We start from the raw sequence: 12,330 nt of genomic DNA, 5'->3' as shown, positions 1-12,330 counted from the left end.
ACAGAGCGATGCAGGGCACATTTGGCTGATTAAAGCTACTGTATGTGCGTGTGTGTGTGCAGACAGACAGACAGACAGACAGACAGACAGACAGACAGACAGACAGACAGACAGACAGACAGAGAGAGAGAGAGAGAGCGAGTGGGGGAGTGGGGGCTTGATGGATAGCGGTCTCTCCCCTCTGTCTCGTCACAGACTGGGCCGGGTCCTGACACCGGCTCGTTCTCCATCACCGTCTGCAGTCTCTCTCTCTGTCCCGGCCTCCTGTCCGCCCTCTCTCTATCCTCTCTCATTCTATTTTGGCTTTCAGCTTTCCCAAAATTGATTCCAACTCTCTGCCTCCATTTCTCACGAGCTCATTGTTCCCTCACCCTCAGTCTGATGTCTTCTAAAGGATAAATGATGCTACAGTGCTCCTGATTTAAAACACTTCCCCCTCATCTCCATTTCCTCCCCCCTCCCCCCCTCTTCCCCCTTCTCAACCTCCTGACCTCCCTCCTCCTGGTTAAGATGGATGCGAGAACAGTGTGGCGTCAGCGGCACACGGCCACTCGACCAGGTGATGAATGGTGGTAATTACCTGTAGACGTAATTAACGAGGTCCAGGAATTGGGCGTTTAACTCAAGTTCATCTGGGAAACGCTTCTCTATATAGGTCATCATCTTCACCAGCAGGACCGACTTCTCCCGCAGGTTGGGCATCTAGAGGAGGAGCAGAGGATGGAGTTAGAACTTCACGCTCTGACTCACCTCCTCTTCTATTTGCAGGAGAGACAAAGACTCCTTCTTGCCTGATTGGCGGCCATGGGCGAGTTGTTCTTCACCCACTCCTCCATGATCTTCACCACCGCCCGGAGGATTTTGGGGTCGGGCGACTTCTCGATGAGCGACGTGAGGATGACCTGGATGAAGGTCTTCCTCATGTCTATGCTCATGACAAACAGCCGAGTCTTCACCAGGTCCAGGCTGAGCATGACCAGCTCACTGGTGACTGTGAGGAGAAACGTGAGGCGTCACAGATATGAGAGAAACACGGAGCGCTGAGGCTTCACATGGCAAGAAAGAGTTAAACAGAGTGTGTGAGGACAGAGGCAGGGGGGAAGTGAGTGTGGCTGTTTGAGGGCGATGGCCCTGCTGCTCCTCTGGTCTCTGAGGTTGTAACTGCAGTGAGCAGAAGGTAAATGTGTGTGTTTCCCGATACAGTCATTAGGGCCCGTTTAAAGGCCTGATAGCATCTCAGAGCCATTACACCTCTGAGACGCACACACAGAGTGTGTACTGCTGTAAACACACACCCCACTCACTCAGGACCAGGAGGGAAAGACCCAAACCCAAGCAGAACCTTTCAAACAGTACAAGGCCGCTGTGTGTGTTTGCTTCACCCAGAGACAATACAGGATGGAACCAGAGCTGAGGAACGTTCCCTGAAAGCTGCCTATCTCCAGAGAGGATCTCTGCTGGTCACCTCAGCTACTGAGAGCACAGCTGGAGACACTGATACGGCTCTTTGATAGGGTGTGTGTGTGTGTGTGTGTGTGTGTGTGTGTGTGTGTGTGTGTGGGGTCAGGCGGTGCTGTGATACACAGGACCAACCAGCTCTCAGGGAGTCTGGGTAAGGTCAGCGTGAGGGAGAGCCAGCAGGCAGGGTGTGTGTGTGACCCAACCTCACACACAGGCCGGCCCTTGTTGTGGAGGGTCAGGGAAAGTACACAAAGTACACACAAGTGTGAGTTCAGCCGAAACAATGTGAGCTGCTGTGAGACTGAAGAACTGGGTTACATGAAGGAGCTGCAGGAAGAAACACACACACACACACACACAGCTGAAGACGGAGGAAGATTCAGAGGGAAGAATTAGGTTTGTGTGTCAGACTAACAACAACAACAACAGGCTGCTGCTCCAGGATCTGTGAGTGAAGCTGTGGACCGTTCATCAAAGTGACACAGTACGTGTTGGATGTTGTTGCCATGGTGCTGGCCCCGGTCTGGTACCTGTGTTGGTCTCTGTGGCCCCGGGGTTGGTCTGCTGGGGGCTCAGGTGTTCCCTCACCATCTTCTGCAGCGAGCGCATGAACACAGAGATGAGGCGGTCGATGTAGCTGGCGTTGTAACTGCAGGCTGACTTCAGGATCATCAGCGTTCCTAGAAGACAGAGGGGAGAGAAATACAATCATCGGATGAGAACCAGCACACACACACACCCTTTCCCCTCACGTGTCCTCTCTCTCTCTCTCTCTCTCTGTCCTCCTTTTAGGAGTCCAACTCAAACTTTCCCAGCCCCAGTGTCACAGAGCCTGCAGGTGTGAGTAATGTCCCCCTCTGCTCCGGCTCCCTGGAGGAGAGACAAATGTTAAAATGTCACCCGGGCCGGGCAGATGCATCACGCCGCCGCTCGCTCTCTGCCACAGCCGGACACCAAAGGTTCTTTATTGACCACCGCTGCCATTTTGGGAAAGTGTATCAAAGAGCGTTCCCTCCGCTCGGCTACGCGACGCACATCTGTCACCTTGCCGGGACTTTAGCTGGCTGGCTGCTTTTATTTCAGCAGAGTTTACAGAAAAGACGCCAGAGTCATTTTTCACAGATATTCCTGGACATCTGTGTGGATCAGAGCGGCGCTCTCACACTCACACACACACACACACACACACACACACACACACACACACACACACACACACACACACACACACACACACACACACACACACACACACACACACACACACACACACACACACACACACACACACACACACACACACACACACACACACGGAGGGGGGAGGGGCTGGACGCTGGAATCCCTCCCCAGACAACCTTAACCAGAGCGCTGGACTGTGGCCTCCGTGTAAACAGAGCAGCTGTGAGCCAGAGCAGCTCGCATTCTAACGACCCGCTCAGCGCCTTAATTGCCGCGAGGGAGCGCCAGGCGAGGGCTCGGTTTGGTGAAGGAGAGAGCGGGAGGAGTGTGAGAGATAGGAGATGGAGCGAGCGGAGAGCTGGGGGTCTTACCAAAGAGCTGGGTGGGGTTGGTGTTGGTGGTGGCTTTCTCATAGCTGGTCAGGCCCTCATATATGACTTTACCCACTGCGGCGTAGAGACACTCCAGCTCCTCGTACTTGGACGCCACATTGGTGCCTGGAGGGAAGGAGAGAGATGCAGAACATTTCTATATGTGGAGGTTTATTGGTTAAACACAGAGCCACAGGGGGTCCACTTACTGGGCTCAGTGGGGAAGAAGCTCATGAGGCGAGAGAGGAGGGAGTGGACCGCCCGCAGGACTTTGGTGTTCCCGCAGGTCATGCAGGCGGCGATGCCTCTCTGCAGGGGCTTGAAGTGAGCCAGGATGGCGGGGGACTGCAGCACCGTCAGCAGGAAGCAGAGGATCTCCAGACCCGTGCAGATGTTGGAGATGTTGGCCTGAGCCGGCTGCTCCTGTGAGCCCAGGGGAGGAGGAGGAGGAGGAGGAGGAGGAAGAAGAAGAGCGTGAGGCGAGGACATAACAGCAACAGAAATGAAAAAGTGCAAATCCTCATTATTCTTATTACTATGAGAGCAGAATAACATGGATTTCCTTTAGCGATGCAATAACTCAGCACTAGAATAAAGAATCAACAAAACAAACGAGAGAAGATTCAGTAGAAACATCCACAGCTCAAGTTTCCATTCCATATACATTTCAGACAAATTAGAAATCCATATTCTGCACACGGGGACGTTTGTTAGCCGGGAGGGCCGAGGCCACGACGTTGTCACTAAAGCAGATCAATCGCACACACCGCATCCTAATTCTGTCTCAATTGAAATCAAAGCTTCCAGTGACAGCGGGAGCAGCAGGATCATGTGGAACAGATCCGTGCCACTAATCTGGGCTAATGAACAAGGTGACTCCTGTGATAAGGCTGCAGGTAGATATTAGCCTCCTATTGATCCAACACTGTATTAACACAACGGAGCCTATTCTCTGTAGCCATGGAGATAGAGCCTGCCTGTGTGTGTGTGTGTGTGTGTGTGTGTGTGTGTGTGTGTGTGTGTGTGTGTGTGTGTGTGTGTGCGCGCGCCCCCAGGAGCCACTCCCAACCCTTAATCACTGCCGCGCCCGTACAATGCGATGATAAAAGGTAATCCGATTTAGAGAATTGTTCATTAGTGAGAGTGAGACAGCTGGGCAGGTAGAGCAGGATCCCCGGGGAAACATGGAGGAGGACCGGCATCTGCATAAGACCAAAGAGCACCTTGTTTGTCAGACCGGCCCGGGGGATTGGTGCATGTGTGTGTGTGTGCGTGTGTGTGTGTGTGTGTGTGCGTGCGTGTGTGTGCGTGTGTGTGTGTGTGTGTGTGTGTGTGCAGGCAGGAAAGAAAAGGCGCGGCCGACGCAGTGATCCTCAAAAGAGAACAAGGGAAGTGCACGGCAATTATCAGCGTGCGGCGATAACCTTGCCTCAGCAGCGCCGAATCAGACCAGAGAGAGGAGCGGAGGAAGAGGAGAGCAAAGAGACTGAGATAAGGGGATGAAAGAAGAGGGAGGGAGACGGCGGGCTGTGGGGAGACGAAGAGGAGAGATGCACAAACAGAAGGCAGGGATGAGGAGGTGAGAAGGAAGAGGAGGGAGGCTCAGGCAGGTCTGGGTAGACGTCTTGTTATCGCAGCACTGTCATTATTTTGTTATTATGGTGGTTGGTGCTTCACTTTCTGCATTACAGATAACAGACAAAAGACTGGGAGACGTCAGAGCCAAACCCTTAGAAGGAGCTGAAGAAGAGGAAGAAGAGGAAGGGCAAAGTAAACTTCACTCTGCAGGAGGGGGGACGGCACCGACGCGCCGGTCCGGCTTTATTATCCGTTACTTCCTGCTCGCAGCCGTGACGATAACAAGTCTGACACTCTGAGTTTAACTCCAACTTTAACACTGTGGACTCACTAACTTTAAATAAGCTGTGACTCGCTGTGACTCGCTCATCTACATAAAGAGAAGTTTCCCTGGTTGAAGTGAGCGACACTGAGCAAACCCAGATAAGACAGAGGGGGAAACAAACCCTGCACACCGTCTGACAGGCAACTTCCACAAATCATAAAGCAGCTTAAAAACACAAACAACCCTAAAATAGAGCCGTTATAAACACACACACTCTCTATTACGCTCTGCACTTTGGGGATTTTGGCTCTGAGACTGGAGGAACGTGTGTGTGTGTGTGTGTCATCTTACCACCGTCATCAGCAGCTTGTCAAACCACTGCAGCTTGAGCTCGGCGCGCGGCCACATGTCGGGCCTGAGGGCCGTCTTCATCAGACTGACGCAGCGGCGGGACAGCAGCTCCCCTGGAGAGCCGGCCACGGTGGTGCTGTCGTTCACCTGAAGAGAGAGAGAGAGAGAGAGAGAGAGAGAGAGAGAGAGAGAGAGAGAGAGAGAGAGACACAGAGAGACAGACAGACAGACAGACAGACAGAGAGAGAGAGAGAGAGACGATCATTGCCTCTGTATAAGTTGATTTCCTTCACAGGCCAGAGCTGAACTGTGGCGTAGTGAGGAAGAGGAAGGTCCTTCAGAACAGAGAGCTGCTTCAGGCAGGAGGACGAGCAGATGTTCCATATAATGTAATGTAATGTAACACAAAGAACTGTGTTTGTTTCCACTCAGTGAGCAGTGAGTGATGCCTCCTGTAGGCGGTTCTGTTCTGCAGAGACGCTCGGCTGAACACTCAGATGGAGTTTGGCCCAAAAAATTAAAGTAGTTTGAAAAAGTGAAGGTGAGTGAAGTCTCAGTCTATTTCAGGCCTGGAGACCAAGGACAGCGCCGCCCCGAGACCAGGGACACCAGAGCGAGGGAGGCAGAGACGCCACAGTGTGTGTGTCTGCGTCTCCCTGCATGTGTGTGTGTGTGTGTGTGTGTGTGTGTTAGGACAGCCACCAGGTGTGTCCTACCTTCACCGCTCAGAGGTGAGAAGAGTTGTGCCCGACCTGGCAGACGATAGGGATGGCAGAACCTTACCTGTGTGTGTGTGTGTGTGTGTGTGTGTGTGTGTGTGTGTGTGTGTGTGTGTGTGTTACCTGGCAGGCGATCCTGATGAGGAAGTTGACCACGGTGTCTGTGTGTTGCTTCTCTACAGGTTTGGTCAGCATGGTCTCTGTGCCCGGCATGGACTGAGTGCGACCAAACACCTGAACAACAACAACAACAACAACACAACAGAGGCGCATCGATTAAAGTCCAGCAGAAAAGTAGAACCACAATGTTTCTATGGCAACAATGGGACAGTGTGGAGGAGCTGATTGGAGCTCACCGTGGAGGCGGCGGCGCCAGCGCCGGCAGCTGTACGGAACCTCTTGACATCCTGTCCCGTGGCGGCGGCTGCGGGGGGCGTTTCAGTGGACAGGCCTCTCTTCACCCCGACTGCGGCCCCGCTGGTGCCCTCGCCACCCGCCGCCACCTCAGCCTCAGACTCCGGCTACAACACACAGAGACACAGAGATACGTCAGGGTTCGGTTTAGAGGTCATTTGAGGTGTGTGTCTCTGTGTGTGTGTGTGTGTGCTTGTCACCTGCTGGTCTTTGATCCTCTGCAGCTCCCACTTGATGACGACCTCAGCCAGGTCCACAGCCAGCTTCCTCTGCTCGATGGTCACACTGGGGGTGAAGCCCAGCCGCTGCATGGCACTGATCATGTGCTGCACCAGGTGATGACGCACCGGGTAGTAAACCTGCAAACACAACAACAACACAAACATCACAACTCCAGCCCACACAACACAACCAATCCAGGCTGTACTACTGAAACGCCACGAGGCTCTGAGGCGTTTAGATATCAGTGTTTAGAGTGAATCCTTCAGGTTTCAGGACTGTGTGTGTGTGTGTGTGTGTGTGTGTGTGTGTGTGTGTGTTCTGAGCCCAGGATGTGGAGCAAAGCTGAGCAGGGAGCAGCAATCACAGAGAGACAGAGGATCAGAGGAGGAGAGGCAGAATCTGGAGTCAGACTTAGTCTCAAGGACATGATGACACACACTTAGCCCCGAGCATTCACACTCTCCAGCATCGCACTCAAGAGTCACTTAGCTGCGCCGCAAACTGAACGGGGACTCTCACACACACACGCACACACACACACACAGAGGCAGACAGCAGATGAGATGTCTATCTGAGGGCCGTCACCAGTGTCAAAGAATATTAAAGCTTCTCACTCTGAGGGTAATTAGAGTTGATAGAGCCGGACTCCACAGCCTCTCAATGACAGAGTGGCTAAGCCCTGTCCATCACAAACACACACCCACACACACACACACACACTATCTCCCCTTCTTTATCAAACACACACACACAAAGTCTCTCATCTGTCTGTCATTATCTCCTCCCCAGTGTAATTATGCTGATGTGATTACATCAGATTAGTCATCTGGCCCAGAGAGAGAGAGAGAGAGAGCAGCCTGTCAGAGGAGATACAGAGCGACACTGAGGGAAACGTCACTCTGCTGTGAAGAGGCCGTCGCTCTGCGGCTGTGACAGAGCGACGGGGCAGAGAGCGGCTTTGGCGCTGAAGCCGACGGAGGGAAGACAAAATAATAAGGAAATAAAATTTCTGCAGTGTTTACCGGTCGATCCTCGCTGCCCTGAGTGACACACAGGCAAATGTGTGTGTGTGTGTGTGAGTGTGAGTGTGAGTGTGAGTGTGTGTGTGTGTGTGTGTGTGTGTGTGTGTGTGTGTGTGTGTGTGTGTGTGTGTGTTGCTGAGGGCCTCCTCACCCTGAAGTGCTGCACAATGAGGTGCAGGATGTGGACCAGCTGAGGGACGGTGTGTCCCTCCTCCACTATGATCTTGCGAGTCCAGTGGGTCAACATCTGGTGGCCGTCCTCCATCCGGGCCGGCACGGCGGGGGTAAGGATGGCCATGGCCTGGCGTACGATGGCCCGGGCCTCCATGGTGTGAGCCTTCAGCAGGCTGTGGAACACCTGCAGCACACACACACACACAGAGATGAGCTCACGTCTTTGTCCTGGTCTCCATCTCGTCTCCGTCTCGTCCGCTCGCTCACCTGCAGGACGATCTTCTTGTGGATGGCGAACTTTGCGATGATGTGTGCGAGGAGCAGGTGTCCGCTGTACTTGCAGGCCGGGTCCACGCAGGCTTTGGGCAGCAGGCAGGGCCAGGCGAAGGTCATGAGGCGCCGCAGCTTACTGTTGCGTGACTTGTTGTTGTCGTGAATGTGGTGCGGCGCGTGTTCAACCAACAGCGTGGAGAACTGCAGCAGGCAGATACGCAGAGAGTCCAGCAGGTCGGCCTGCTTCTCTGGGTCCAACACCTGAGAGAGGAGGAGGAGGAGAGACGAAGGGTTAAACCAGGTGGCAGCGAGTGATACTTTACTGCTGCTGATGAGTCTCAGTGAACCAACATCAGATCGACTCCTGTCTCTCTGATCTCACTTTGAACCTTTCTTCTGTTTGTTCCTGCTGCTGCAGTACTTCACTCTCACCAACAGAGGGCAACAGAAGCCTCAGATCACAGAATGCACTTTATAATCACCTGTAGAACATTTGGTTGATTAAAAAAGACTGAATTGCCTTTGTACAGTAAAGAAGCAGTTCAGAGTGATTTTATGTGAAGTTTAATCACAGTCTGAGTCCCTGAAGAGGAGAGGAGGAGGAGGAGGGGGGGGGGGAGGAAATCAGTTTGAAGCAGAGCATGGAGGAGCCATTAGCAGCCATTAGGATGGGTGTTAGCCGGTGATGAGATCTGGCAGCTCACAAACAAACACGCTGACCTTTATCACGGTCGCAGCGTGACATTTGCACCAGACATTAGAGTCGGACCTGATGAGCGCTGAGCCTGATGGAGAGGAAGAGGAGGGAGAGAGAGAGAGAGATAGATGGAGGAGAGGAGGAGAGATGACTGGGAACGGAAGGAGGGCAAGATGGAATCTCAGCAATAAAGAGATAAAGGAAAAAGGGTCTGAGGCCATGAGAGGAGGGAGGACGGGCGAGAGCGTGGAAAGATGTGGGGGGGATAAGAGATTATGAGAGGAAATGTAGCAGGTAATGAAATCAGAGCGCCGGAGAGACGAAGAGGCTGCTGAGCAACGAACAAAGGAGGGAGGGGAGGGAGGTGTGTGTGTGTGTGCACCTTGGTAATGAAGACGCTGGTGATGCTCTCAGGGTTGTCTCCCTCGGGGTTGGGTGGTCCCAGCAGCTGCTCGCCCTCCCCCTTCTCAAAGCTGTGGAGGAAGGCAGGATTCAGGATGTGCTGCAGAACCTGGAAACACACACACACACGCTCAGGTCAATATGGAAACAATGCTCTGGTTGATCAAAGAAGACAGGAGGAACTCAGTCAGGTCACCGTGTGTGTGTGTGTGTGTGTGTGTGTGTGTGTGTGTGTGTGTGTGTGTGTGTGTGTGTGTGTGTGTGTGTGTGTGTGTGTGTGTGTGTGTGTGTGTGTGTGTGTGTGCTGAGCCTCTGGGTTCATAACGACCCCATGACGTCATCCTGAATGGAGTGAGATTAGAATAACAGCCCAGAGAGCGTTTCTAATCTCAGGTAGGCGTTATTACCACAACCTAACAACACGGCGCGGCGTGCAGAGCTGGTTGCCAGGCGACGGAGATAAAGGCTTGATTAGCCTCTGGAAAGCTTGGATGAATCAAAGCCCAATCCGGCTAACGACTGCATTTATTAGAGGAGCTGCTATCTGTTAATGAGAGCCGGCGCTCCATCCATCAGCAGGGGCCGACGGGGCATCGCTCAGAGAGGAACGAGACGCCGCCGCTGCCGTATGTTCCAGCTCCTCTCAGCGCATTACTCACAGCGGCATATGCATGGTTAATGGCTCACACACACACAGACACCAGAGGAGACACCAGCCTGTCTTCCTGTTCACGCTGAAGCTTCTCTCAGCTCACAGGGCGATGATGCACACATTTCCATACTGCACTCGTGTCCCAACCACCCAAGCAGAGGCCCAGAGTGGAGCCCAGGTAAGAAGAGGAGCTGTTAGGAGTTAAAGTGTGTGTGTGTGTGTGTGTCTGCCTTTACAGGAGAGCCAAGATGGAGAACAGGCAGGAAAATCATTCATGTAGGTTTGCTTCATTCATTCAATCACTATGACACACACAAACACAAACACACACACACACACACACACACACACACACACACACACACCTTTTTTCTACCAAACAACAGTTTGCACCAATCTCCTGAGAGGAAACGACACGAGCTCAGTGTGAGGGAAACGTTTACCTTTGGAGCCTCACAATGAGAACAAAGATGAAGTTTAGTTGAATGTGAAAACACAGTGAGCAGCAAATCTGCTCCTCTTGTTTGTGAGCTTGTGTGCGTGTGTGTGTGTGTGTGTGTTGTTGTTGCCTGAATGCTGAGGAACAAGAAGAGGCACAAAAACCCAAAAGTATTTTTGTTTTAAAGAATAGAAACAACATGGAGGTAAGGCGGCGACATCACGGATGATTCACTGCTGATGCTTTCCAACACACACACACACACACAGTCGGAAATGAACATTTCCAACAAAGCAGCCAATGTGTTTAGTTTGAAGTGAAATCTCTTCTGCTCCCCTGTGATGACACCCCAGAAACACACCTCACACACACACCTCCCTGTGGCACCATGTTTCCAGGAAAATGTTAAGTCAATTATTTAAATGTCAGTGAAAGTAACACACACACCCACGCTGAGGCTCGTACACCGAAACACTCTCATACACATTCACACCATTTCTCTCTTTCATTGTCTGTCACACACACACACACACACACACACACACACACACACACACACACACACACACACACACACACACACACACACACACACACACACACACACACACACACACACACACACACACACACACACACACACACACACACACACACACACACACACACACACCTAGCATTTGCCACAAACACAGGAGGATCATTAAGGGGGAAAACAACAATATAGGCAGAATTTGACATGGTGTGATTCTTTATTCTGCTATATAGTTCAGTCAATAGGCCACAGAGACAAAATGTAACAACACGCACCTGTGTGAACATAAAGGCAGAGACACCTGTGTATGTGTGTGCGCGCATGTGTGAGTGTGTGCCAGAGCTTAATTAGACAGCAGCCTAAGTGATAGGGATGCTTGCAGCAGCAGGTCATCTGTCTCACACACACACACACACACACACACACACACACACACACACACACACACACAGAGTATGGATGCATGTTACGCTTTGTAACCATTCTGACATTAATTCCGGCTCCAGGAGCGCGGGTGGAAGGGTGGAGAGGTGAAGCTCGGCGCTCGGCTGCACGTACCTTGGCTTTGAGCTCGTCGTTGAAGTGCGGGTCGTTGAACTCGACGAAGCGGAAGAACAGGGCCCGCTTCTGTGCGATGGAGTAGTTCCTGGGAATCTCCTCCTCCATGTACTCCTTCAGGAACGTCATGTTGCATAGGAAGCGGCCCGTAAAGGCACGCAGCAGCTGGAACAGCAGCTCGATCTCTGAGTAGTTACGCCTTCAGGGGGAGAGAGGAGTTCACAGCTCAGTGCACTTCAGGAGGCAAACATGAGGGAAAATCAAACTTTAGCAGAATTACTTTAAAGAAACATCAGGAAACACTGAGGTCACAGAGTTTAAGACCCAAACTGTGTCCCCATCACTTCCTGACCCAGATCTCCAGCTATTTCCATCTGTGTCCCTCCTTGGCGCGTGTGTGTGTGTGTGTGTGTGTGTGTGTGTGTGTGTGTGTGTGTGTGTGTGTGTGTACATACTTGCAGTAGCTGAGCAGGCAGAACGCCAGCAGCTTGGGCTCCTTCCAGTTTGTGGCGGCCATGTTGTCTTTGCGATGTCGCTCTTGGAAGGCCTCGCTGACCCAGACACGCCTCAGCTGGCTCACCAGGGAGTGCTGCCCCGCCAGCCAGCCTTCATCATTCTTCACGATGATGCTGATGATCTGGAAACAGAAGGTCAGGAGCTCAAACACAGGGACGGCGGCGGTTTGGCAGCGTTTGAACACAGCATGTTAACACCGGCGTGCTTACCTTGATGGCCTGGAACTGCAGGTCCAGTCTGGCCGTGGTGGTGGAAGGAGAGCCGGGCCGGACGGTGGCTGCGGTACCGGCGGGGACCAGCAGGGGGACAAAGCGGTTGGGGTTGGAGGCCAGCACGTCTCTGAGGGGCTTGGCGTCTTTGTGTTTCAAGAAACTCTGCATGTACACAAAGACGAAAACAGGGTGAAGGGAAGCGACTCAATTCATCACCGACTCATTACTGAGGCAGCAAAGAACTTAACAGGCTATTTGAATAGGAACGGATGAAGCTGGAGGTGTGT

The 12,330-nt window shown here is 52.5% G+C and overlaps 1 protein-coding gene across 2 annotated transcripts in view; it reads right to left on the bottom strand.

The window, feature by feature from the left end:
• Positions 1–12,330, bottom strand: part of trrap (transformation/transcription domain-associated protein) — a 60,049-nt gene that overhangs the window by 30,884 nt on the left and 16,835 nt on the right. For both annotated transcript variants that reach the window (XM_076169607.1, XM_076169608.1), the window contains 15 exons: positions 12,041–12,205; positions 11,771–11,952; positions 11,316–11,514; positions 9,112–9,240; positions 8,027–8,293; positions 7,737–7,943; positions 6,542–6,700; positions 6,284–6,448; positions 6,051–6,161; positions 5,209–5,355; positions 3,224–3,437; positions 3,015–3,140; positions 1,992–2,141; positions 792–991; positions 581–702 (listed from right to left, as the gene is read on the bottom strand). In XM_076169607.1, coding sequence (XP_076025722.1) covers positions 581–702; positions 792–991; positions 1,992–2,141; positions 3,015–3,140; positions 3,224–3,437; positions 5,209–5,355; positions 6,051–6,161; positions 6,284–6,448; positions 6,542–6,700; positions 7,737–7,943; positions 8,027–8,293; positions 9,112–9,240; positions 11,316–11,514; positions 11,771–11,952; positions 12,041–12,205 — 2,543 coding nt within the window. The remainder of the gene's footprint in view (positions 1–580; positions 703–791; positions 992–1,991; positions 2,142–3,014; positions 3,141–3,223; positions 3,438–5,208; positions 5,356–6,050; positions 6,162–6,283; positions 6,449–6,541; positions 6,701–7,736; positions 7,944–8,026; positions 8,294–9,111; positions 9,241–11,315; positions 11,515–11,770; positions 11,953–12,040; positions 12,206–12,330) is intronic.

Source organism: Genypterus blacodes, unplaced genomic scaffold (genome assembly GCF_046128005.1).
Source record: "Genypterus blacodes isolate CSIRO-AG114 ecotype Tasmania unplaced genomic scaffold, CSIRO-AGI_Gbla_v1 ptg000209l_1, whole genome shotgun sequence".
Classification (NCBI taxonomy): domain Eukaryota; kingdom Metazoa; phylum Chordata; class Actinopteri; order Ophidiiformes; family Ophidiidae; genus Genypterus; species Genypterus blacodes.
This window is presented reverse-complemented; position numbering and strand designations above follow the sequence as displayed.